Genomic DNA, 27,695 nt, shown 5'->3' on the forward strand with positions numbered 1-27,695 from the left:
TCCACCATGCTTCTCTCCCAGTAGCCTTCTCTCCCTATCACCTCCTTTGGGCAAGTGAGACAATTTTCTATCCCTCTGAAGCAAAATGAGGAAAGATCACCCCGATGACATTCTCTAAAGTGATTCAAAATATTTATAGCATTTGGGTTGTTTGTGTTGCAGTAATGTTCCTCTATACGGGCTCTCAGAGGATGTGTGGTACAACCTACATATTGAAGGCTGCATAAAATACAGGTGATCAGGTAAATTACATTTGTGCCACAGTTGATGTATTGCTGTATAATGAACTCTTCATCTGCGGCTGTGGCAACAAACGTTTTACCCAAAAGACACAAATTACAGTACCTACGGGTTTTTGTATTACAAGGATAACTTCCAGGATAGGAGAGTCAGGTGGGTTGACATTGTTTAGATGAGAAAAGACTAGGTGATAGTCCAGTCCCTAATGTGGACGTCGGCTATAAAAATGGCAACCTGCTTGCAAAATCCCATTTAAATCTTTATCTGTATGCAGTATTGGCAGATTATTTTTTATTATTCTGACTGATGATATTCTTGGGAAAATGTAGTTACAAATGTGATAGGTTTGCCCGTTCTTCCATTTCTAGAGTTGTAAGGTTTATAAGATTTATTCTTATTTTTATACTCCTCTCTTGGTTTTAGGTTTATCTGACAATAATTCCTCTCTGTCCATTATCAAAACCCTTTCCAGTCCTTGGTGTATAACAGAACTTTCGAACCCCATTGAAGTCTATGGGACTCGAACGTTCAAAATAAAAAGTGCTAATTTTAATGGCTAATATGCAAGGTATTGTCTTAAAAAGGGTTTGGGGACCCGGCTCCTGCCCCAGGGGACATGGGTCAATGCCTATTTTATTTTTTTAAACTGCCATTATTTTGGGAGCACAGATATTAATGATGATTAAAGTGGAAAAAAAGTTAAATATTCCTTTAAATATCGTGCCTGGGGGATGTCTATAGTATGCCTGTGAAGTAGCATGTGTTTCCCGTGTTTAAAAACAGTCCCTGCACAAAATTACATTTAACAGAAAAAAAAGTAATTTAACCACTTCAGCCCCGGACCAATTGTCAGCCTAAGAGGTCTTTTTACAATTTTGCACTGCACTGCTTTAACTGGTAATTGCGCGATCATGCAATGTTGTACCCAAACAAAATTTGCGTCCTTTTCTTCCCACAAATACGGCTTTCTTTTGATGGTATTTGATTGCCTCTGCGATATTTATTTTTTGCGATATAAATGGAAAAAGACCGAAAATTTCGAGAAAAAAATATATTTTCTACTTTTTGATATAAGAAAAATCAAATAAACTCAATTTTAGTCATAAATTTAGGGCAAAATGTATTCAGCCACATGTCTTTAGTAAAAAAAAATGTCAATAAGCGTATATTTATTGGTTTGCGCAAAAGTTATAGCGTCTAGAGTACATTTTCTGGAATTTACACAGCTTTTCATTTATGACTGCCTATCTCATTTCTTGAGGTGCTAAAATGGCAGGGCAGTACAAACCCCCCCCCCCCAAATGACCCCATTTTGGAAAGTAGACACCCCAAGGAAATTGCTAAGGGGCATGTTGAGCCCATTGAATATTTTTTTTTGTCCCAAGTGATTGAATAATCACACAAAATAACAAAAACAACGTTTAAAAAAAGTTGTCACTAAATGATATATTGCTCACACATGCCATAGTTATACATGGAATTGCACCCCAAAATATATTCTGCTGCTTCTCCTGAGTATGGGGATACCACATGTAGTAGTTTTTGGGAGTCTAGTCGCGTACGGGACCCCGAAAACCAATCACTGCCTTCAGGATTTCTAAGGGTGCAAATTTTTGATTTCACTCCTCACTACCTATCACAGTTTCGAAGGCCATAAAATGCCAAAATAGCACAAAACCCCCCAAAATTACCCCATTTTGGAAAGTAGACACCCCAAGCTATTTACTGAGAGGCGTGTTGAGTCCATGAAATATTTTAGATTTTGCCACAAGTTGCAAGAATATTACAATTTTTTATTTTTTTTTTGCACAAAGTTGTCACTAAATGATATATTGCTCACGCATGCTATGGGCATAAGTGAAATTACACCCCAAAATAAATTCTGCTGCTTCTCCTGAGTACGGGGATACCACATGTGGGGGACTTTTTGGGAGCTTAGCCGCGTACGGGACCCCGAAAACCAAGCACCGCCTTCAGGATTTAAATATAAAACGCTACCAAAAAAACCTGTTAGCGATAGCAGGGATCAGGCCTGACTGCGAACGCTGCAGTTATGTGTTTAGTGTTTTGTAAGTGACAGTGATCGATCGATACTGCACTTGGGTGGGCTGGGCGGAGGGGCAAAACGCAGGTGCTAGCAGGTATCTGGGCTGATCCCGCTAACAATGTGTTTTTTTGTAACCCTACACTGCTGGGGACGCTAGTATAGATCTGATCAGATCAGATATTGATCTGTTCAGATTCTAAACCACTACGGGAGGTGTATGCTTTGCGCGTGGGTGTTAGCGGTACTGGCACTAACCTAGCACTGCCTGGGGCGACGCAGACCCTGACCCTAAAACCTAATTGATATCACCCACCAGGTGATCAGGGGGTTAAACCTTTATTGGGTAATAAATGGTGGGTGCCATGATGCTATAAAAAGCAAGCTAACTAACCAGAGTCACCCGTAACACTTACCTGGTGATCACTGGTGAAAGGGTTAACTAGGGGCAATCAGGGGGTTAAAATCTTTATTAGGTAGTATATGGGAGTCCCTGACGCTATATAAAAACCTGACGGGGAACCTAAATAACTAACTGGCTAACCAGCGTCACCAGTGGCACTTATACGGTGATCACTGGTGAAAGGGTTAACTCTAGGGGCAATCAGGGGGTTAAAATCTTTATTAGGTAGTATATGGTGGTACCTAACGCTATAAAAACCTGGCGGTGAACATAAAAAATAACTAGCTACCTAGTGGCACCAGTGACACTAATGCAGCAATCAGAAAAACGATTGCTTAGTGACACTGGCAAAAGGGGGTGAAAGGGTTCACTAGGGGCAATCAGGGGGTTAAAACCTTTATTGGGTAGTATATCGGGGTACCTAGCGCTATAAAAACCTGACGGTGAACCTAAAAAAATAACTAGCTACCTAGCGGCACCAGTGACACTAATGCAGCGATCAGAAAAACGATTGCTTAGTGGCACTGGCAAAAGGGGGTGAAAGGGTTAACTCTAGGGGCAATCAGGGGGTTAAACCTTTATGGGGGGTAGGAGGCTACCCTGGACCTAACACTAACTGCCCTGACAGTTTTTACTGTCACAATTGACACTAAATGCAGTGATCAGTAAATAAATGATCACTGCAATCAGTGACACTGTGACTGGGGGGGGGCGGGGGGGGCGATCGGGGGGTAATTTGTGTGCCTATGTGTACCAACATGTCAGTGTAGTGTTTGGTGCACTTACTATTGTGTTCTCCTTGCAGTCCGGTCAAAAAGACCGCCCCGAGGAGAATGACATCACTTCCTCCCTGCCTGTGTTTACACTACACAGGCAGGGGAAGCTTCTCATTCGCCAGGAGCGATCGAGAGGGGATGGCCAGAAACCAACGGCCATCACCTCATCCCAGATCGCTCCTGAAGCGAAACGGACTGCTGCAGCCAGTGGAAGGGGTTCCGATCTGACCCCCCACCCGCTGGAAGGCAAGCACATGTACGTGTTTGTGCCTGTCGGTGCCATTGTGCCGACGTACATTGCTATGCGGCGGTCCTTAAGTGGTTAAAACTGCTTGCGGTTTTAATGTAATATCTGGTTCCAGTAATATGGATGAAAATCATTGAGATAAATGGCATGGGGAGCCCCCCTGCCCATTACCAGCCACTTTGGGTCTTGTACGGATATTAAGGGGAACCCCTACCCAAATTAAAAAAGAAAGGCATGGGGCCCCATCCCTATATACTCAGAACAGCAGTATACAGGCGGTGTAAACAAGACGGGGACTGTGTAGGTTTGTTGTGTTAAGTAGAATCTGTTTGTAATTTTGAACTGGTACATTTTTAAAGTGTAGCTCCAGTCCAAAAATCTATTTTTAAGCTTTTTGGAAAACATAGAGAAGGGTTATCATCCCTGTATAATTTTTTTGGCCGTCCATCTTTTTTCATTTCACTTCCTGTTGTCTCCTTCCGTTTGTAAGTTGGATGTTTGAAAGTAGGGGCCTGCCCTATATGCTCTACAGAAATGGCAGAACAAGGTGTTGGTGTTGCCTCAACACTGTAAGCCCTCAAAGTGACTCTTGGTGGGCGCTGGAGCACCCTGCTGTGAACTATTATATCAAGAATTGTAGTTACATGTCATTGTTGAACAGTGGTAGAAAAATTGGGCTTTTGGTGGTTGTGGTGGTGGCGCTGATGCCACAACACTATAAGTCCTCACAGTTACTCTCGAGGGGGCACAGGAATGGGCCCTGCCGTGAAATATTATATCAAGAATTTTAATTGCATGCCCCTGTTAAACAGGGGTTGAAAAATTGGGCTGGTGGCATCACCCAGAACCAAAAATGTTCTTCCAAGATATAGGCAGGATCATTGAGGAGGAAGAGGGTAGTCAGTCAACATAACAGGACAGTCACTCAGCATCAGCATAGGCAGACTTGAAGTGATGTGACATTTAAAAAATAAATATTCGGTTACAACAGCTTCAGGTGCTTGGTAGCTTGGGGTGATCCAAGACTGATAAATCTTTTTGAAGGTCAGTCGATCAACTGAGTCGGTGGACAGGCGTACCCTGTGATCGGTTACAAAGCCACCAGCAGCACTGAAGGAGCTTTCCGAAAGAATGCTGGATGCAGGACAGGCCAGTAGCTCAATTGCATACTGTGCAAGCTTTGGCCAGTGATCCATCCTCAAGACCCAGTAAGCCAGAGGATATTCAGTGGGAAAGGTGTCCAAGTCTGACCATGCCCCTAGGTATTCCTGCACCATGTAAATCAGACGCTGGTGATGGTTTCTGGAACCGATCATACCTTGAGGCTGAGGACTAAAAAATTGTCTGAAGGCATTGGTCAGATGGCCACCTTCTCCACCGCTCCTTCTGTGACTGACCGAAGCCACAGCAACACGTTGTCCAGGACCAGGAGTTTGTAACCTCCCAGTCTCTGGGAACGCGTTGCACAAACCTTTCTGCAAGGCCTCCCGGAGATGTCTCATCCTCTGCTCCCTCTGCGACAGCAAGATAAGGTCCGCAATCTTACCCTTGTACCGGGGATCAAGGAGAGTGGCCAGCTAGTAATGGTCCCTCTCCTTGATCCGAAGAATACAAGGATCCTTCCGCAGGCTTTGCAGGATCAGGGAGGCCATGCAGCATAGGTTAGCTAAGGCATTCAGTCCGAAGTCCTCTGGGTGACTAAGGACAACATGATCTGCAGCCACCTCCTCCCAGCCACGTACAAGTCCACCTGTTTCTTGGGACTGTAAATCATCCCTAAAAGACTGCTGCTGCTGAGTGCCAGGCTCCACCTCCATGGTGACACAATCCTCTTCCTCCTCCTCGTCCTCTTCCCGTGTGATGGGTGGGACAGCAGGAACACTGTCTGGATAAAGGGGGCCTTGAGAGGCAAGGAAGTCCTCCTCTTCCTGCCTCTGTTTTGCCTCAAGTGCCCTGTCCATTATTCCACGCAGCGTATGCTCCAACAGGTGGAGAAGAGGTACAGTGTCACTGATGCATGCACTGTCACTGCTCACCATCCTTGTGGCCTCCTCAAACGGTGACAGGACAGTGCATGCATCCCTGATCATGCCCCACTGGCGTGGTGAAAAAAACTGAGCTCCCCTGACCCTGTCCTGGTGCCATAGTTGCACAGGTACTCATTGATGGCCCTCTGCTGCATGTGCAGCTGCTGCAGCATGGCCAACGATGAGTTCCACCTGGTGGGCATGTCGCATATAAGGCTGTTCTTGGGCAGGTTCAACTCATTTTGGAGCTCAGCCAGCCGAGCACTGGCATTAAATGATCGGCGGAAATGCACACAGACTTTCCTGGCCTGCCTCAGGACATCCTGTAAGCCATGGTACCTGCCCAAGAACCGCTGCACCACCAGGTTAAGGATGTGAGCCACACAGGACACATGGGTCAGTTGTCCCTATCGGAGGGCAGAGAGGAAGTTGGTGCCATTGTCGCAAACCACCATTCCTGGCTTAAGCTAGCGTGGCATCAACCACCTCTCGGCCTGCCCTTGCAGATCTGACAAAATATCTGCCCCAGTGTGGCTCCTGTCTCCCAAACAAACTATCGCAAGCACGGCATGGCATATTTTTGCCTGCGTACTTGCGTAGCCCCTTGAACGCCTACGGAGCACCGCTGGTTCTGAGGACAGAGCACTGGAAGAGGCCATGGAGGAAGAAGAGGAGGGGTGGAGGAGAGAGGTGTGTCACAACCAGTAGTAGCATTTTGGGGGCATGGTGGCCGAACAACCTCCAACACTACTGCACCTTGCCCTGCATCCTTCCCAGCTGCCAGAAGAGTGACCCAATGGGCCGTGAAAGATGGGTAACTTCCCTGTCCATGCCTGCTGGACCATGAGTCAGCGGTAATATGCACCTTACCACTGACCGCCCTGTCCAACGAGGCATGGACATTGCCTTCCACATGCCAGTAGAGAGCCGTAATTGCCTTCCGTGAGAAAAAGTGGCGTTTGGGGACCTGCCACTGAGGAAATGCACATTGCACAAACTCACGGAAGTGGGCCGAGTCTACCAACTGAGAAGGCAGCAGTTGAAGTGCTAGCAATTTAGCCAAGCTAGCATTCAAACGCTGGGCATGTGGATGGCTAGGAGCGAACTTCTTTTGACAGTCCAGCAGCTGGGGCAGGGAAATCTGCCTGCTACAATCAGACGTGGGTGTACTGCTAGCAGAGTGCCCGCTGACTGTGACACACCTAATTCTACACTTTTATTCCTCTCAGTGCAGGTTTCAGAGAAGACTAAAGGTCTAGGGGTGTTTGAGATCCCAGCTCATGAGCAAGGAGAGGTCTGCTTTGTTCTTTGGTGTGGGTCTTTAAGGTACACTTGCCAACAAGCTGCATGGCAGGTCAACATATGTCTGGTCAAGCATGTGGTGCCCAAGCGGCTGATGTTTTGGCCACGCGAGATATGCTTGAGACATATGTTGCAAATATCAGCAGTGTGATCTGATGCACTGGTCTCAAAAAGGGCCCACACCAAAGAACCTTTGGAATAACACGCAGAGGCAGCTCCCTGCACAGGCGGAACTCTGCGGTGTAATTCAGTCGGTGTGCTGCCCCTAAGCTGGCCCCCGGAGGACATTCTGCCTCGTTGGAGATGTGCCTCCTCCTCCTTCTCCTCTCTGCTATCAGGCACCCATGTGGAGTCAGTAACCTCATCATCCCCTCCCTCTTCATCACTGGAGCAAACCTGGCAGTATGCTGCAGCTGGTGGAACATGACTGCCAGATTGCTCTCCTTCTTGAGCATCCCCTCTCTCTGTGCTCACGCTACTGCCTTCCTCTAGCTGGGTATCATCATCAGAGCCTTCAAAACGCTGGGCATCCTCCTGAAGCATGTACCAACACTGTGCTCAAACAGTTCGGGGGACTTCTCAGGAGGACACGTTGGGTCTAGGGAAGGAGTCACTGATGACATTGAGATGAGGGAAGAGGATGTGTTGGCAGGTGCTTTGCTAGTACCCTGAGCCTGGGTGAGAGAGGATGAGGAGGATGAAGAGTGCATTGTCATCCACTCTACCAAGTTTTCGTCATGATGCGGCTCAACACGTCCAGCTGCTGAAAATAAGGACAAGCATGTCCCATGGCCACGTGCTGATGACGATGCACCGCGTCCACGACCAGCACTGTTGTCTCTAGATACAGAGCCTGCTTGCCCTCTTTTATTGGCTCGTGACTGTCTGCCTCTTCTTGTTGTCCTTCCAGACATAGTAATGGCCTGCAGGGAGATGGGGAAGAACAGCAATTGGGTAGTGTATATTGTGATGCACACAACACCCACTGTAAAGGCTGCAGATGCCTGTATTAGAGAATACCAGCACAAAAGGGTAGATACAGATGTATACTGTGCTGGAGGCACGCAACACCCACTTTAACTCCTGCAGATGCCTGAGAAAAGAACACACTGTCCCTGCCTATCTAGCTCTTTCCCTGCACGCCAGAACACACTACACAAGGCCACCGCTCTGGCAGCCTTATATAGTGTGGGGCGTGTACTAAACCCCTGAGCTATAATTGGTCACAGGCATCCACAGAACGGCCACAGAACATGCGAACAGCCAGTGTTTGAGTCAAACATGTGCTCCACTTGAACACCAAGCTCATCCCTAGTCCCTGCATTCCAGCTCAAAAGTTGAGTCTGTTGAACAATTTTGTTTGGCTCGAATAAACTTCCCATAAGGAATGGCATTGATGGTGTGGGATGGAGGACAACTGGCTGCAAAAAGTGTAGTGTTACCAGAGCATGGTTTCCTATAAGAGCATGTTGAAACATCACCTGTAGTTGAATCGCCTATTAGAGTGATGTCTAAAAAGTTGATACTGAAAGCATCATGCTCAATTGAAAAATGAAAATTTAACTGATTATCTGTAAGGCATGTCCAAAATTCATGTAATCCTATAGTGTCACTGTAGAATAAATAATATTAATTTGGCGTATTAACCAAGGTTTGTATTTATGCAGAGTTTGAGTTCCCTTTTAGCTTTAACTTTGAAAAGCTCGCTCAGCTCAGCATAAGACAAATCTTGAAATAGTTAGGTTGTGTGAATGTCATTTTGCTACCAGTTGTTCTTTATGTCCAAGGCTTATGACTAAAGGTCAGAAGGTCAGTGGTTTCACAGATAAGAATACACTTAGAGAATGTGTCATATATGGAACAATATACTTGAAAAGTAGAATTATAGATTATCCATAATATAATTATTTGATATAGTTATTTAATTAGTTAGCTAGTTTGCATTTGTGTGAAATATGTATATATTCAATTATAGTATTATACATTTGTAAGTTTTAGTACAGTATCTGTAACTTAAAGAATATAGCCTTTACAAGAATTTGACCATGTAGAAAGGTCATACACCTTGAGTTTTTTATAGGAAACTGTTGTGTGTTGCTGTCAATCTAAGAAGTTTAAGCGAGCGTGTCAGCTATTATATTAGGGAATATTTAGAATTACCCTGTATATGACCATTTCATCTTTAGACTAAGCTATATATGGTCCCATTGTATTTTGCTGACTAGCAGTCTGAAAATGGCATAAAGAACAGTGTTACACAAGGCTAAGACACATTACATTGGTCCTCCAGCCACACACAGGAGGACTTCACATCTTTTACACTCACAAAGGAAGAGACATTACACTGCACACTACTGAAGACATCTTGTTTACTTTAGGCCTAAATACAGCCTACTTCACAAACAGCTGCTATTGCAGACACCTCTCTGACTACAGAGAAACACTGAACTGAAAAGCTGAACTGAATCTTCTCTAATACTTTCTTTTTAAGCTTTACATCTTTTTGTTTTATTATATCTAAGCTGTATGAAGTTTTATAACTTTGTATGTATTTTCAAGTTGATGCCAAGTGTGTCTGAATAAATTCACACTTTGATTTAAGATAGCCTGGCTAATTGAACTATTGAACAAAACACCTACTAAGACATTTGTTGACATAACACGTGTCTGGAAAGAAGAGAACAGATTCTCTTACTTTTTTACAGTCACCATCCCACACCATCACAAGGTCATCAATATAGCAATCATACCACACAATCTGTCTAGCAAAAGGTTGCTGGGAGAGAAAAAAATGTTCTGCTCCCACCAACCCATGTAGAGATGCGCCATGGAAAGTGAGAATCTAGCACCCATTGACGCCCCACAGCGCTGGACATAATACACGCCATCAAATAAAAAATAATTGTGCTTTAATTAGAGCTCAACGCTGAACAAAAAAAACTCCTGTAGCTCCTGAGAATAGGAGTTATAGCATTGAAGATGATATTGGATGGCCTGCAATCCTGTGCTGTGGGGGATCGACAAAAAAAGAGCCCTCACATAAAGTGTAGCCCACACATAGGTGGATGTCCATTTGACAGATGTAATATGGGATAGGACTGTGCTCGTATCTCTAATATAGCCAGGCAATCTGTGTACTAACAGCTGTAGGTGCCAGTCTACCCATTCTCCCAAATGCTCCAATAAGGAACCAATTCCAGCCACGATTGATCACCCCTGTAAAGGACAATCGATTTTGTGAATTTAAGGGAGATGATGGAAGACCGCACCACAGGTTTATCCACATAGAGATACTCAGCAGTTTTGGATGACAAAACTCTCATACTAATGCCCAACTGTAAAAAAAGGGTTGATTGAAAAGGTATAGTGGGATTGTGGGACAGGGGACGATATGTATCACTGTCACTAAGCTGTCAAATAGCTTCAGATCTATATTGTTCTCTAGTCATCACCACCACTGCTCCTCCCTTATGTGCTTCCTTTATCACTAACCCCTTATTGTCTTTTAACTGCTGTAGAGCCTGTCTCTCTTCCTTAGAGATGTTTGTTTTCCTGGATGTTAAGCTACATTGTAAATTGTATCAATTCCCCTTCTATTACAGACTGAAAAGTATCTATAGTGGAATTTCTTGCATTTACAGGGTAGAAAAACGTATCCCCATATTATGATGTACTACATGAAACTCCATAGGAGCCCATATGTGACTCAGAGTGCAGCTGATTCTCTTTTTTGAATAATTGCTGCGGTCAATTAAGACAATCAATGGGTGAAGCCTGTAATCTTTAGAGCTACTATTTATTTCAGTTTTATGTCTGTAATGTGGTTATGACTAAGGCCTTATAGGCTGAGACGCGTCAACTGACTTAATCTGTGTTTGTTCACTGTGGCTATTCAATAAAATGAAGACATTTTAAGAGCAACAACCAGAGTGCAGATATTTTTTTCTACAACATCCCTGCCCATGCCTGCTGGACCATGAGTCAGCGGTAATATGAACCGTTCTGCTGATTGACATGTCTAATAAGGCCAAAACTTTGCCTTCCACATGGCAGTAGAGAGCCGGAATGGCCTTACATGAAAATAAATCCCATTTTGGAACCTGCCACTGTGATACAGCACATTCCACAAATTCACAAAAGGGTGCTGAGTCTACCAGCTGAAAAGGCAGCAGTTGCAGTGCTAGCAATTTTGGCAAAGCTAGGATTTAGACGCTGAGCATGTGGATGGCTGAGACCAAATTTCTTTTTATGGTTCAGCATCTGGGGTAAGGTAATTTGCCTGCTGAAATCAACTATGGTGTACTGCTAGCAGATTGGCTGCAAGTACTTGTGACACCTATTGCTATACCTTCATTCCTCTCCACGCAAGTTTATGAGAGGACGAGAGGTATAGTAGGGTTTGAGATCCCAGATGAGGAGCAAGGAGAAGTCTGCCCTTTTCTATGATGTTGGTCTTTCAGGTGCTGCTGCCAATGGCCTGCACGGCAGGTCATCATATGTCTGGTCAAGAATGTGGTGCCCAAGTGGCTGCTGTTCTGGCCATTCTTGATCTGGTTCAGACAAAGGTTGCAAACAGCAATGGTGCGCTCTGCTGCACACACGTTGAAAAAAGCCCACACCAAGGAACTTTTAAAAGTTAACGGGGAGCCAGCAGCACCCTGCACCTGCGGAGCTCTGCGGTATGATGGAATAGGGTGGCTGCCCTTAAGCTGCCCCTAGAGGACATCCATCCTTGTTGGAGTTCTGCCTCCTCCACCTCACTTTGCTCCTCTCTTCTATCAGGCACCCAAGTACGGTCAGTGACCTCATGATTCCCCTCCCACCTCATCTCTGGAGCAAACTTGGCAGTACAATGCAGCTTGGGGAACATGACTGCCAGTTTCTTGTCTTTTTGTGGCACCCACTCTCTCTAAGGTCACGTTACTCCCTTCCTCCACCTGGGAACCTGCGCATCCTCCAGCAGCATGTAACTGATACTGTGGTTGAATAATTCTTGGGACTTCTAATTCGCAGTGCATTATGGGGTGTTCCCCGGCACTCAAATTTCCAGTGAACGCCCCATATTGTTTGGCGAATGGTCGAACACATTGTACTCCTTTTTTATTCCGCAGGTACAGGACAATCCAGTATGGTGGACACCTTCTGTGGGTCCATTTTAATTCCTGTTGGGGAAATCACCAACCCTAAAAATGGAATGCTTTGCTGCTCAAATTATCATTTGTCTGCCTTTGCATGCAATCCGTGTTGGCGAAACCAGCATAACACCCTGCAGACATGTTCTTGATGCTGGTCAAGAGATCCAGAGAAAATCTGAATATCATAGATGGTTACAAAAATGTCTAAAAAGTCTATAAACACACCATTAAGCAAAATGTTGGAAGATGGCAGGGGCATTGCAAAGTCCAAATGGTATGACCAGATATTCGTAGCGACCAAATTGGGTATGAAAAGCTGTCTTCCACTCATCCCCAGCTCGAATGCGGGCCAGGTTATAGGCTCCTCTTAGATCTAATTTGGTTAAGATAGTTGCAGACCTTAATTGCTGAATTAGCTCGGGCATCACAGGCAGGGGATAGCAGTGTTTGACAGTGATTTTGTTTAATTCTTGATAATCCACACATGGATGAAGGGACTTGTCCTTCTTCATTATAAAGAAGATCCCTGCACCTGCTGGAGAGGTAAAAGGGAGAATAAACCCCTGTTCAAGGTTTTTGTTGATGTATTCCTTCAATGCCTCCTGCTCCCGTTCTGCCAGTGGAAAAATGCGCCCAAAGGGGATCTTAGCCCTAGGGAGAAGCTCAAGCGGCAAGTCATATGGACGATGAGAGGGAAGTGTGTCTGTCCCTCATTTGTGGAAGACATCAATAAATTTGTGATACTGTTCAGGCACTGACTGGAGTATGTTTTGATCAGAGTCCATACATAACAATGTGGCTGATGGATTAAGGGGCTTTGATACACAATGTCTTTGGCAGTAGGCTGACAAAAATTTGACTTCTCCAGATATCCAGTTGATCTGGGGATTGTGGGCCTGAAGCCAGGGTAGTCCCAAGATGACAGGGAACAACGGGGCGGAGATGGCATCTAGGCTCAGTAGTTCCTTATGTTGGGTGGAGATAACAGGTAATGGAGGTGTCTCCTGGGTTACCTGTCCTGACTTAATACAAGAGCCATCACCCCAGTAGACAGAAAGTCCATGCATCTTTTGTTGGAGGGGGATAAGTTGCTGAGTGGCGGAAGTTAGGTCAATGAAGCAGTTGCATGCTCCGGAGTCAATGATAGCGTTGACTGAGATTGTTCTTCATGGGAACTGGAATGAGAGTGGAAGAGCAAGGTGAGTTGCATTAGCAGACAATGTTGACAGGTTAGCAGGAACAGACGGGCACTTATGAGTCTTTGCAGGGCAGCTGCTCTTGAGGGGACATGGTTGGTTGCATCAATCCTAATTACATAGCTCAGGAACATCAGATGCTGAACTGGTAGGGCCTGAACTGGCTGGTGCCCGGTAGCGTGCGACAGGGACTGGAGCTTTTGGTGTCATCCATACAGGATGGCCCTGCTGGGCGGAACACTATGATCACCATTCACAGTGCTGCCTATCGATCTGGATATCTAGGGTGATCAATCCTTCAAGGGTGTTTGGTATTCCCACTCGGGCAAGTTTATCTTTGAGGTTTTCGGAAAGACCAATGCAGAATTTGGTGTTGCAGAGCTGCGTCATTCCACTGGGTGTCTGTGCTCCAGCATCTGAAGTCCGTTACATAGTTCTCGGCTGCTACATGGCCTTGCTGGAGCGCAAACAGGGCAGTCTCTGCTGTGGCAGTCTGCTGTGGATCTTAGTAAAGCTGGGCCATGGCATCAAAGAAGGATGACATAACATGCATCTGTTCACTTCCTTTGAGTAACCGATGGGCCCAGGTCTGGGGTTCCTCTTGAAGCAGAGATTATAAATCCCACCTTGATGGATTCTAGTCAAAAAGTCTGGGGTTGCAGAGCAAAATAAAGCTGACATGCTTTGCAGAAGGCCTGGAATTTAGTTTGGTCCCCTGTGAATCTCTCTGGAGTGGGGACTCTGGATTTGGGTGGTAGTATCATCACTGAGGGAGTGGAAACAATCAGTGTAGGAGCAGCAGTGGATGCAGAAGCTGCATTAGTAGGAACTGTTAAATTCTCTGTACCTGTTCTTCCAGCTTAACGTAATCCTCCTATAATGATTTCATGGCCTGTGTGAGAGCTGCGAGGTGCTGACAAATCTCCTCCGCCGGTGAGGTTCCTCATATAGTCTCAGATATGACTGTTTGATACTGTTATGTACCTTATCGTAGAGCCTGATTTGTAGGAGGAGAGCTCTCCTTCAGCCGTGGCTCAGGAGCCACTGGAGTTGGGACAGTGACCTCAAGAGCACAGCGAGGTAGGCGTCCCCGTGAGATCTGTTGTAGCTGGCACAGAAGGGTGGATGATGGATCACCGGGGAAGACCAGAATGCGGTTGGCAGCAGATGCAGGTCAGCGATCCATTGAGCTGGGTGATGCAGGATGGAGCAGGGTGAGACAAGATGGGTCAAACACAGGTAATCAGGTAGAGCAAGGCAGCAGGCTGGAGCAGGGTCAGACAAGCCCGGTCAGCATAAGTTAATCAGGTAGATCAAGGCAGTTCTGCATGTCTCTTTGAAACTGCGACAGCCGTGGCAGTTCCTTTGGCCTGCCCCGCCAAGGCAGAATGCATGTATCAGAGGCTCCCAGAGCCCTCTGCTGAAAAGTTGGTGCCCTGTTGTAATGGGTATCTGTAGATTGTCTAATAGGGGGTACTGCGGGTGTTGGGAAGGTGGCTATGCTTTCCGGAGCCTACTCCCTTGGGAGCTGCTGGGTAGTTCACTACAGTCCTGCTGATTTGCCCCCGTACTTCCACCCCACTCGATTCACAACAGATACAGTCAAACAGTTGAACAGTAAACTTTTATTCTCTTGTTGTGGTCCATAGTATTAGTGGTAGTACAGGAAAGTATGAGCTGCCTCTTCTTCTTCGTTGCCCTGAGTAGCTAAGTCCCTTTCCCTTAGTGAACTGGCCGATCCCCCTCTGAAAAGCATCTTGGTAAATTGGATGCTGGGAGTCCCAGGCCTCACCTGCCTTTCTTGCCTCTTGCAATCCTCCCCAGACCAGTCCAGGAAAGTCCGGATACACCCTGCTCTAATCTCTATCCGCTTTGCAGCTACTTCCCGTTTCTGGTGCAAGGGTCCATCCCAGCCAGGATGCCTGGTTCCTTCTTGATTGGTTTGTGTGCTTGAACCATCCAGCTCTGAGGTCTCTGAACCCTCAGGCCTTCCAGTTAGGTTTCTGCTCTCCAGCGCTGGGGTCTCTGAACCCCCAAGCCTTCAAGCCTGCTCCTTGAGGTTACATTGGGCTGTTACTCTGGACCTAGTTTCTTTCCATCTCCCCCCAGGAAGCATGTGACCTCAGTATATATGTATGTCCCACCCCTGCCCATACAAATTGATTGGGCCAGGGCCATATACACTGTCTGCTCTTCAGTCCCTGACCTACCTCCTTTCCAGAAAATTTCCCTGGAGAAGCAAGGGAGATCTTCCAGGGTGAAGTACAGGTGGTCACACCCCCCTCTATTCTACTTCTCCTCCCCAAACCAAATCAACAACCATGCCTAAACAAAAGAAAGTGTAAAGCACTGGCACTTTCTCCTAACATCTACCTATTAGCATCCACCTAAATGTGGTGGGCGCTACATGTACAAATACCCCTGATGAAAGGACTTTGAACCTGAAACAGGTTGGGTACAGGATAGCTTTCCCTGGATTTGGTTACCAGAAAGTGTTTTTGGTTACTCATTTCATTAGTGTTTTTGCCTATTTAAAGTCTCAATTGGGGGTATTCTAACTTTCTCTATATATAGGTGTAGCGGTGGCTCCTGAAGATCATGCGCTATGCGTTTTTTCAAAGTTAAAGTTATGCCTAAACTGCAGTTTGGTTTGGGTACAATTGTCTAAATTTAGACTTCAGCATCAGTCTGACTGGACTCTGATATGTTCAGCCTGGCCACAGGGGGCGCTGTCTCTTGTGGCAGGCATGGAACTGTAGTCTGATTAGGTGCTTAACTTACTCTCTCTCAGAGCCCGCCCAGTGGGATTGGCACTCTCACTGTGCTTTCTGGGAGAGGGTATTTAAGATGCGGAAGTCACGTGGTTTGGGGTTCTGGTCCAGAATGATGTACTGACTTCATGGTCCTGGCCCTCCTGACCAGCCCCCAGGAAGGCTATGGCCTGGGGTAAGGATCCACCCAATTTTGATGTCTCGGAGCTGGCTAGCCCGAGGCAAGGAAACTAAAGAAAGATTCTGAGGTGGTTGGGTGCTGTCTCCTGTTTGGGAGAGACCCAGTGACTTCAAGGATTCCAGGGGAGGACTCTTCAGAAGACCACGTATGGGTTGGTTTCTTAGTAAGAGCCTGGAAGGGCTGAGGTACCCAAGAGAATCCAGTCTTGTGGATATTGCCAAGCTGGCTAAAAGATCCAGGTAGCCTACAAGTGTTTTCAAGTTTAATTTCCCTACGTGTTCTACAACGTCTGTGGCAGAGACATTATCTTGTATGTTCTACGACAACGTCTGTGGCAGAGACTTGTTTCTGAGTAAGCACCTTTTTGGCTGCTGGGCCTTGTGAGAGAGGGACTGTCCAACCTGAGTGATCATCCAGTTGCAAATGGCTATTCTCTGGATGCAGTCAAAGTAAGCAAGTTCTTCAACATTTTGACTTTGACTTTGACATTAACCACTTGCAGACCGGACCATTTTGCTGGTCAAAGACCAGACCACTTTTTGCGATTCGGCACTGCGTCGCTTTAACTGACAATTGCGCGGTCGTGCGACGTGGCTCAAACAAAATTGACGTCCTTTTTTTCCCACAAATAGAGCTTTCTTTTGGTGGTATTTGATCACCCCTGCGGTTTTTATTTTTTGCGCTATAAATAAAAATAGAGCGACAATTTTTAAAAAAAACGCATTATGTTTTACTTTTTGTTATAATAAATATCCCCCAAAAATATATTTAAAAAAAACATGTTTTTCCCTCAGTTTAGGCCGATACGTATTCTTCTACATATTTTTGGTAAAAAAAATTGCAATAAGCGATTATTGATTGGTTTGCGCAAAAGTTATAGCGTTTACAAAATAGGGATAGTTTTATAGCATTTTTATTAATAATTTTTTATTATTTTTTTTTACCAGTAATGGCGGCGATCAGCGATTTTTATTGTGACTGCGACATTGTGGGGGACCCATCGGACATTTTTGACACATTTTTGAGACCATTGTCATTTATACAGTAATCACTGCTAGCAGTGAAGGGGTTAACCAGTGGGTGGCAGTGTAGGGGTTAAGTGTTCCTAGGAGTGTGTTACTAACTGTGGGGGGGCTGGGCTTTCATTTAGTGAACACTGATCTCTGCTCCAATTACATGGAGCAGAGATCAGCGTCACTAGTTGCTAGGCAGAATGGAAAAATGGTGTTTACACAGCATTTCCTCCATTCGGCCGCTCCGTGAGACGATCGCGGGGATGCCCGCGGCGATCGAGTCCGCGGGTCCTGCGACCGGACTCACGGGGGTCCCGACCAGCGTGGGAGCGTGCCGCCGGCGCCGCGCTCCCGATGGCAGGGCGGCATTGAATATTGGACGTACCTGTACGCCAATATGCCTGCCCGTGCCATTCTGTCGACGTACATCGTCGTGTGCTGGTCGGAAAGTGGTTAAGAGTACATGAATTTCCTTTTCAACCCTTTGATCCCAATTTAAGAGACTGTTCATTGTCTATGTTTTGCAAATAAAATGCATTCAAGTGGATCTGTTGTCGTTCTCTCAAGTTACTGGGCCATTTACCATGGCACACCCCTAGACGTGCAACAAGGAAAACAGAAGGTAACGATAAGTCAAAATCGAACCAGCAGCTCCTTCGGGGTTTAGTGCTACATAGGGATGTGGCAAACTCACTAGTTTTTTTCTGATATGGCAAAAACATTTATCATATGATGTTTGGGGGTTCAAAGTAATTTTATAACAAAAAAAATATTTTTTTCATGTAAACAAAAAGTGTCAGAAAGGACTTGGTGGTTCAAGTGGTTAGAAGAGTGGGTGATGTGTGGCATAAACTTCTAATGTTGGGCATAAAATGCCAGGACAGATCAATCCCCCCAAATGACCCCTTTTTGGAAAGTTGACACCACAAGCTATTTGCTGAGAGCCAAGTTGAGTCCATGGAATATTTTATATGTTGCCACAAGTTTCAGGAATATATATATATATTTTACACTAAGTTGTCACTAAATGATATAAAATGGGGTCATTGGAGGGCTGTGCTATCTTGGCATTTCATGGCCTCCAAAACTGTGATAGGTAGTGAGGAGTAAAATCACCATTTTACACCCTTAGAAATCTTGAAGGAGGTGATTGGTTTTCGGGGTCCTGTACACGGCTAGGCTCCCAAAAAGTCCCGCACATGTGGTATCCCCGTACTCAGGAGAAGCAGAATGTATTTTGGGGTGTAATTCCACATATATCCATGTCATGTGTGAGCAATATATCATTTAGTGACAACTTTATGTATTTTTTTTTCTTTTGTAATTTTTCAATCGCATGTGACAAAAAATAAAATGGGCTCAACATGACTCTCTGCAAATTCATTGGGGTGTCTAGTTTCCAAAATGGGGTAATTACTGGGGTTTTGTACTGCCCAGCCATTTTAGCACCTCAAGAAATGACATAGGCAGTCATAAACTAAAAGCTAAGTAAATTCCAGTAAATGTACCCTAGTTTGTAGATAATATAACTTTTACGCAAATCAATAAATATACACTTATTATTATTTATTTTTTACCCGAGACATGTAGCTGAATACATTTAGGCCTAAACGTATGACTAAAATTGAGTTTATTTAATTTTTTTATAACAAAAAATAGAAATATAATTATTTTTCAATATTTTCAGTCTTTTTTTCATTTATATTGCAAAAATAAAAATCACAGAGGTGATAAAATACCACCAAAATGAAACTCTTTTGTGGGAAAAAAAGGATACAAATTTAGTTTGTGTACAGCATTGCATGACCGCGCAATTACCAGATAAAGCAGTGCAGTGCCAAATTGTAAAAAGTGCGCTGGTCATTAAGGGGGTAAATCCTTCCGGGACTGAAATGGTTAAGGTGAAAAACCTTCATCCTTTCCATCCTCTGTAATAATTCCTGTAACATCCTAGTATATGATCTATATCTATGGAGATGATATCTGATTGCTGGAGACACTAAAGAATGGGGGATGGAAGAATAAAGTGCTTTAATATGAAGTGTCCCCCATGTGAACGTAGAATCCCATTGTAAATGTGGAATATCCACCAATATAGTACTTGTATCTCTAATATATCCCAGAAGTCTCAGCACTAAAGGCTGGAAATGTATATCCACCCCTCCCCCCTACATTCTCTATAAGGGATCCTATTTCTGCCACAATCCGGTGATCTTCAATGGGAACTCCTGATTGGTGGACTTTAGGAGGGTGATGGAATATTGGGGTCACTGGGGTATACACCATCAGAAATCCTGCAGTTTTATTTCATAAACCCCCCAGATCCTTTCCTTTATCTATCAATTTCAGAAGCCCCTGTATGGGACACTGTGTGAGGTCCTGCTTAATAACCAAGTACATAAGGGGGTGACTGAGCTGTCACAGCGCCCCCTCTTTATACTTTGTAGACATAAGTACTACAACAGCTTCACTTTTATCAGCTTCCCTAATAACAAGATCTTTCCTCTGTATAACATTCTGTATATCCTGATATTCCGCTCTAGTGATGTTATGTTACTTTTCAATAAATGGGAATAATTCCTCATATTCATCTTATAATATAATATCATGTGTCTGGATTTGTCTCTGCAGGTTGAATGGATGTGATGTGACTTCCTCCGGCTGTGATGATCTCCGATCCATTCTTATCAATAATCGATCCCTCACTACTCTGGAATTATGGAATAATCTGGAAGACTCTGGAATAAAACTTCTATGTGAGGGGCTCAGAGATCCTGGCTGTACTCTGCAGAGCCTGAGGTGAGAATTATCCTATAAATGATATAATATTCTGCAGGATTCTGGTATAAATCTTCTATGTGAGGGATCCAGACATGTCACCTAGATGAAAGTTATATAAAGACAGACTTCTGATTGGCCGGTTACACTGGGAGTTCCCATCATAGTCCTTCAGGTCACTCGCTGTTATTGGCTTTCATCCCCTCCCCCTCCACTGACTATCAGAGATCAGACTTTGGCTGGGGTCACACTGGAGGTCACAGCGGGTCACAGCAGGGGGTCCGGTGCATCTCCATTCACCATTTCAGGTCCAATTTCTCCCAGAATTCTAGGCTGAATTCAGACCTGAAACAGACCAGAAGAAGCACAGGACTCCGTATTCTCTTCATTCAGTGACCAATCATAGACAGATGGTCCTCAATTGGAATCTGGAAGGACAGAGCGAGTCTCTAAACCAGAAGTGACCCCTAGATGCTAATAAAATCCCCCCATCCTTGTAGATATAAAATTGTCACCTCACTGAGCCTCAAAGAGAAGTCCTAGTCATTTCATCTACAAGCCCAGCAGGGGACGAGGCCGATACAGGGAGAAGACCCCGAACTGTCTGCCAGACATTGATTTATATCAGAGATCAGAGGAATCAATTTTATCTCTCATACAAAATAAAATATGAGTTGCAGAGAGATGGAAATAATTGCCCCTGATTGTAGACATGTTGGGGTACATGTACATATAACATTGTATGTGTAGTGAGGATAGAATCCAGGAGAAACCCCCAGAATGGTTCTATGGGGTCTGATCACACCAGACAAGCACTGATGGCCTTGTTGGGATCAGACTGACATGCTGATGTTACCAATCCTCATCCATCAGAACCATTCATGGCCCATTTATCTCTGGTTCCTTCAGAACACAGGAGTGGCTTGTGGGCTGGACAGGGAACACCCCCCAGGGTTGATTGGCTGATGACTAAACTCCACCCACATCCATAAATTGAGAATCATGAGATATGGACGGGGTGATTCCCATGGTGCCGGTCTAACTGGTAAATAGTAGATGTTCCTGACATGTTCCTGTCACAGGATAATCCTCAGAAAAAGTTTATTTCTGTTTTATTCTCACAGCCAGACTGTGTCTGTCCTTTTGTCTTTGTTGTATTTTCTCTCATTCTTTATCTTTCTACATATTTTATACACTAAATAACAAACTAGTGTAGCTCTGCTCTATATTACACAGACAGACAACCTACCTGCAGGCAGAGGTAAGTGTTACCACAACCCCAGTGTTACTATACGGCTGTGTAACTATGTAACAAACCACCTGATCCTGATACTTCCAAATAATTATTACACAACAAAAATGATAATACAAAGCAAATACTACATAGAATATATGTCTGCTACTACCACAACCTCAGTGCTGGAACAATGTGCTGCAGAATAATGAATTGGAATTAATACACTTTATGCAGAAAACTAACAACCCATCAAAATTGCCCCCATCAAAATTGCCCCTTTATACTGCCACCATCAAAACTGCCCCATCCTATTCCCCTCATGAAAATTACCCCTTAAATTGCCCCTCATCAAAATTGCCCCATCAAAACTACCCATCAAATTGCCCCCATTATATTGCCGCCATCAAAACTGTCCCATCATATTGCCCCCATTATACTGCAACCACCAAAATTACCCCATCAAAACTGCCTCATCAAATTGCCCCATAAAAATCTTCCCATCCTATTGCCCCATCAAAACTGCCCCATCCTATTGCCCCCATCAAAATTACCCCATTATACTGCCATAATCAAAATTGACCCCATCAATATTGCCCCATCAAAATTGCCCCATTATACTGCCCCAATCAAAACTGCCCTATCATATTGCCCAATCAAAATTGCCCCATTATGTTGCCCCCATCAAAATTGCCCCATTATATTTACCCATCCATATTTGTCGCATTATACTGCCACGACCACAATTGCCCCATCCTATTGCCCCCATCAAAATTGCCTAATCAACTTGCCCCCATCAAAACTGCCCCATCATATTGCCTCTTCAAAACTACTATCCTATTGCCCCATAAATTGCCCCATTATACTGCCCCCATCAAATTTGCCCCATCAAAATTGCCCCATTATACCGCCCCCATCAAAATTGGCACATCAAAATTTTCCCATCATACAGCCACCATCAAAATTACCCCTTAATATTGCCCCATTATACTTTCACCTTCAAAACTGCCCCATCCAATTTCCCCCATAAAAAATTTCCCCATTATACTGCTACCACCAAAATTGCCCCATCAAAACTGCCTCACCCTATTGCCCCATCAAATTTCCCCTATCTAAATTATCCCATCCTATTTCCCCATCACAATTGCCCCATCATACTGCAACCATCAGAATTGCCACATGAAAACAGCCCTATTCTATTGCCCCATTATACTGTCTTATTGCCCCCTTCAAATTACCCCATCCTATTGCCCCCATACAAATTTCCCCATTATACTGCCACCACCAAAATTGCCCCATCAAAACTGCCCCATCTTATTGCCCCCATCAAAATTACCCCATTCTTTTGCCCCATCAAAATTGCCCCATCATTTTACCCCCATCAAAATTGCCCCATTATACTGCCACCACCAAAATTGCCCCATACTATTGCCCCATTATACTTTCACCATCAAAACTGCCCCATCCTATTGCCCCATCAAAACTGCCTATCAAATTTCCCCATGTTATTTACCCATCAAAATTGTCCCATCATACTGCCACCATCAGAATTGCCACAATCAAAATTGCCCAATCATATTACCCCCATCAAAATTGCTCCATTATACCGCCACCATCAAAATTGCCCCATCAAAACTGCCCCATCCTATTGCCCCATCAAAATTACCCTATCCTATTTCACCCATCAAAATTGCCCCATCATACTGCCACCATCAAAATTGCCCCCTTTAAAATTACCTCCATAGAATTGCCCCATCATACTGCCACCATCAAATTTGCCCCATCCTATTGCCCCAGAATACTGCCCCCATCAAATTCCCCCATCCTATTGCCTGCATCAAAATTGCCACATAATACTGCCCCCATCAAAATTGCCCCGTCAAAACTGCCCTATGAAATTTCCCCATTATACTGCCCCATCAAATTACCCCATCCTATTGCCCCCATAACAATTGCCCCATTATACTGCCACCACCAAAATTGCCCCATCAAATTGCCCCTATCGAAATTACTCCCATCAAAATTGCCCCATGATATTGCCAAATAAAAATTGCCCCATCCTATTGCCCCCATCAAAATTACCCAATCCTATTTCACCCATCAAAAATGCCCCATCATACTGCCACCATCAAAATTGCCACAATATAATTGCCCCATCAAATTGCCCCCTTAAAATTAACTCCATAGAATTGCCCCATCATACATAGAATTGCCCCATTATACTGCCATCATCAAAATTGTCCTACAAAAACTGCCCCATCATACTGCCTCCATCAAAATTGCCCCATCTAATTTCCCCCATCAAAATTGCCCCATTATATTGGCACCATCAAAACTGCCTCATCAAATTGTCCCCATCATACTGCCCCACCCTATTGCCCCATCAAAATTGTCCAATTATACTGCCACAATTAATATTGCCCCATCAAACCTGCCCCATGAAATTTCCCCATCAAAATTGCCCCATTACACTGCCACCATCAAAATTGCCCCATCAAAATTGTTCCATCAAATTGCCATATAAAACTGCCCCATTCTATTGCTCCATTATACTGCCACCATAAAAATCACTCCATCATATTGCCCACATTATATTACCACCATCAAAATTACCCCATCCTATTTCCCCCATCAAAACTGCCCCATCAAATTGCCTGATGAGGCTACACAGATTGGCACTGATATTTGGGCACTGATGGGTGGCAGTGATGTACTGGTGGGCACTGATTGGTGGGCACTGTTATAACCACAACCCCAGTGCTGTAATTGGCTGGCAATACCCCAACCCCAGTGCTGTGATTGGCTGGTGATACCACAACCCCAGTGCTGTGATTGGCTGGTGATACCACAACCCCAGTGCTGGGATTGGCTGGTGATACCACAACCCCAGTGCTGTGATTGGATGGGGATACCACAACCCCAGTGCTGTGATTGGCTGGTGATACCACATCCCCAGTGCTGTGACTGGCTTGTGATACCACAACCCCAGTGCTGTGATTGGCTGGTGATACCACAACCCCAGTGCTGGGATTGGCTGGGGATACCACAACCCCAGTGCTGGGATTGGCTGGGGATACCACAACCCCAGTGCTGTGAATTCATACTACAAACTAACACATTACTAATGGAAATGATGAATGTAATAAAACAATAACTAGTTACAAGTAATTGATGCCACAACTCCAGTGCTGTAAAATGAATGTATCTAGTTGGATAATCAATCTTCCTCAATGATGGCGCCCCCTCCAGTGTGTCACTACAAAATGAAGGGTGTTCAGAATCCTCCACCTCTGTGCTGATGAAATGCCCCCTCAGGTATTGGCCCCATATACAATAGAGGTGTCATGTGCTTGTCCCTCCTCTGGGGGGCTCAATGGGCCCGGGGGACTTCCCACAAGATCAGCTGTCACAAGTGTGGGGTCCTTTTAAGGGATCTGGTCCCTCCTGATTGGCTGGATATAGAACTCCAAACAAAACAAAAATGTCACCAATAGTGAAGTCCGTCCTTCAAAACAATTGTCTCTTTATTGACAATAAATGCACTGACAACCAATAATATGTCAGCATATCCAGCAACCAATTGGGCAGAAGATAATATCACTCATCAGCACCACTTCCTTTTTCAGTTCCAGGCAGGAAATGACATCACCCGGCTCCGGACGAGGGCCGTCTGTCCAATGATTGGTTGATCTGCTGACATATTATCATTACTTGTCAGTGTGTTTAGTGATTCTCATGGGTTTTGCTGCATGGAGACGCATGTGAAGTAGAAATCCCATTATTTCCTATGTGGCCGGTTCCCATCGATGTGCCACAGTTTAGTGTGAAAGGGAATCTTTCACGTACGCTGCAATGTACCCGCAACAGTGTAACTGCACACTAATGCCCTGTACACACGATCGCACATTCTGACAACAAAATCCATGGGATTTTTTCTGATGGATGTTGACTCAAACTTGTCTTGCATACACACGGCCACATAATGTTGGTCAGAAATTCCGAACGTCAAGAAGGCGGTGAGGTACAAGAAGTATGACGAGCCGGGAAAAATTAAGTTTAATAGCCAGTGCGGCTCTTCTGCTTGAATCTGAGCATGAGTGGAACTTTGTACATCGCAACTGTCTACACACGATCAGAATTTCCAACAACGGATTTTGTTGTTGGAAAATTTTTAGATCCAGCTCTCAAAGTTTGTGTGTCAGAAATTTAGATGGGAAAAGTCTGATGGAGCCCACAAACGGTTGGAATTTCCGACAACATGATGATCCGTTTGCACATTTTCCTTCATAAAGTCCGACTGTGTGTACGGAGCATTAGACTATTCAGGTGGGTGACGACTTACCTCCATTTCACCAATATTCCATCCAAATGTCCCAACATTTCATTTTCTAAGACCCCGCCTACTCATTTTTTCATTAGATGTGTCTACTCCTCCCTGGAAGAACATTTCACCTCTTTCCTGCTTCTCCCTCCAGTATTAGGTACAGTAATGGCACATTACGGTGCTGTGATGATCTTTCCTCCGTTATCTCCACAAACCAAACTCTGACCTATCTGTATATAACATTGGGTGATCATTATGACGATGATGATTATGACGATGGTGATGATGATGACGATGATAAGATGTCGGAGTCAGAAGTGAGACGATGCATTGAGGTCCTCCGGAATGCCGGCTTCTCTGTGAAAAGACGGTAAGATCTGTTATATTGGAGGAAACGCACATACTAAGTCTTAGAATGTGAATAGTGAATAGAAGCAAAATACAAAAAAAAATGGACTTTTTAGGCACCAATTATAAAACGTCACATAATTGTTTATTAAACACATAATAATACAAAAGAACACATTTAAAAACTTTTTTGCAATAAAAGAAAAACTGACATCTCTCTAGGACATAAAATAAATTACATTAAACATCATTGTAATCCTGCAAACATGATGTAGTATACAAGAAAAAAGCGCTCTACATGTTTCACAATCAAAAGCTTCTTCGGGAGCTTATTAATTGTTCTTGGAAATCATATGGTAAAGTACGTCTCAGTAGGACTCAGGTCCTGATAACATGTTAGGCACAGTAATAAACTGAGATAATATAACCAGTCAGCAACAAAGCCTGACACTATTAGTAGTCGGCACACAAATGTAGAACCAGATTGTCAGTTCAGCAAACAAAGATAATTGCATGCTAGCACACCTGACAGGCCGCCCACAACACAAGTGTGAAGCAGCTCATAAGCAGGCGGCATGGTAAAAGTAGCATAGATTCATTCAGCACATCTTTAGCAGCTGAGTGTTGAAATAAGCCTGATAGAGAAGTCGGGAAACAAAATCTCACCAGAGAAGGATGCCAACAAAAATGTGAATAGTAAAATGTAGACCACATTGGATGGGGATGAGATGATGGAGGTGAGCTGATGGAGATGAGATGATGGGGATGAGATGATGGAGGTGAGATGATGGGGATGAGATGATGGAGGTGAGATGATGGGGGTGAGATGATGGGGGTGAGATGATGGGGATAAGATTATGGGGATGAGATGATGGAGGTGAGATGATGGAGGTTAGATGATGGAGGTATGATGAGATGGAGATGAGATGATGGAGGTGGGACGTTGTTGAGAGGTCTTCTGATACCCGGGCTGCTCTGTAATGAAAATGTAAATATAAGTGCAGCGCTAATAATACAAACAATATTCATAAATTGCATTGTATAAAATTGTGAATCAGTGAAAAAATTGTGATAGGAAGAAAAACTAAGGCAAAGTCCCAATCACAATAAAGTCCATGTGGGTCTATGTAGATTATTGAAACAAAATATACTAATTAATTACTTATATAAAAAATTGTGAATCAGTGAAAAATTGATAAAAAGAAAACTAAGGCAGCATTCCAATCACAATAAAGTCCATATGAGTCTATGCACCGTTTTAAACCAGTGAAGATAAGTTGCAATCAGGTCTCCCCAGGACCTGATTGATATCCAAAACAGCAACTAATATTTCTGAGTCAACATGGAAATATAAAAGAAAAAAGCTTTCATAGAGTCTGCGGCGCGATGTCATCACATTTTTTCCTTCCCAGACAGTGGAGTGATGATTTCTAATGGAAGTAAAGAGATGTAAATGGAAACTCTGCAGTCTCAGAACAAAAGAACAGAAGACGGCGGCAGCAGCAGCGGCGGCGGCGGCGACAGAAGACCGGGGTCCTCCGCTAGTAAAAGAGCTAGCAGAAGATAGCGGAGGAGTCCGGCGAGAAGACCCCCGAAGACGGAAGACTCCCGGAGCTGTGCAATAAACTATTTTAACCCTTGTGTGTTGTGTTTTTTTACTTTATTTTACAGGTGAA

At 44.3% G+C, this 27,695-nt stretch overlaps 1 protein-coding gene across 1 annotated transcript in view; it reads left to right on the forward strand.

Moving 5' to 3' along the window:
* Window positions 1-27,695, forward strand: part of LOC143961989 (NACHT, LRR and PYD domains-containing protein 3-like) — a 118,027-nt gene that overhangs the window by 83,534 nt on the left and 6,798 nt on the right. Inside the window, exons 7-8 of the mRNA XM_077471333.1 lie at window positions 19,967-20,134; window positions 25,823-26,041. Coding sequence (XP_077327459.1) covers window positions 19,967-20,134; window positions 25,823-26,041 — 387 coding nt within the window. The remainder of the gene's footprint in view (window positions 1-19,966; window positions 20,135-25,822; window positions 26,042-27,695) is intronic.

This window comes from Lithobates pipiens, unplaced genomic scaffold (assembly GCF_037356315.1).
Source record: "Lithobates pipiens isolate NorthernLeopardFrog02 unplaced genomic scaffold, aLitPip1_a1.2 Scaffold_8, whole genome shotgun sequence".
NCBI classification, from domain to species: Eukaryota; Metazoa; Chordata; class Amphibia; order Anura; family Ranidae; genus Lithobates; species Lithobates pipiens.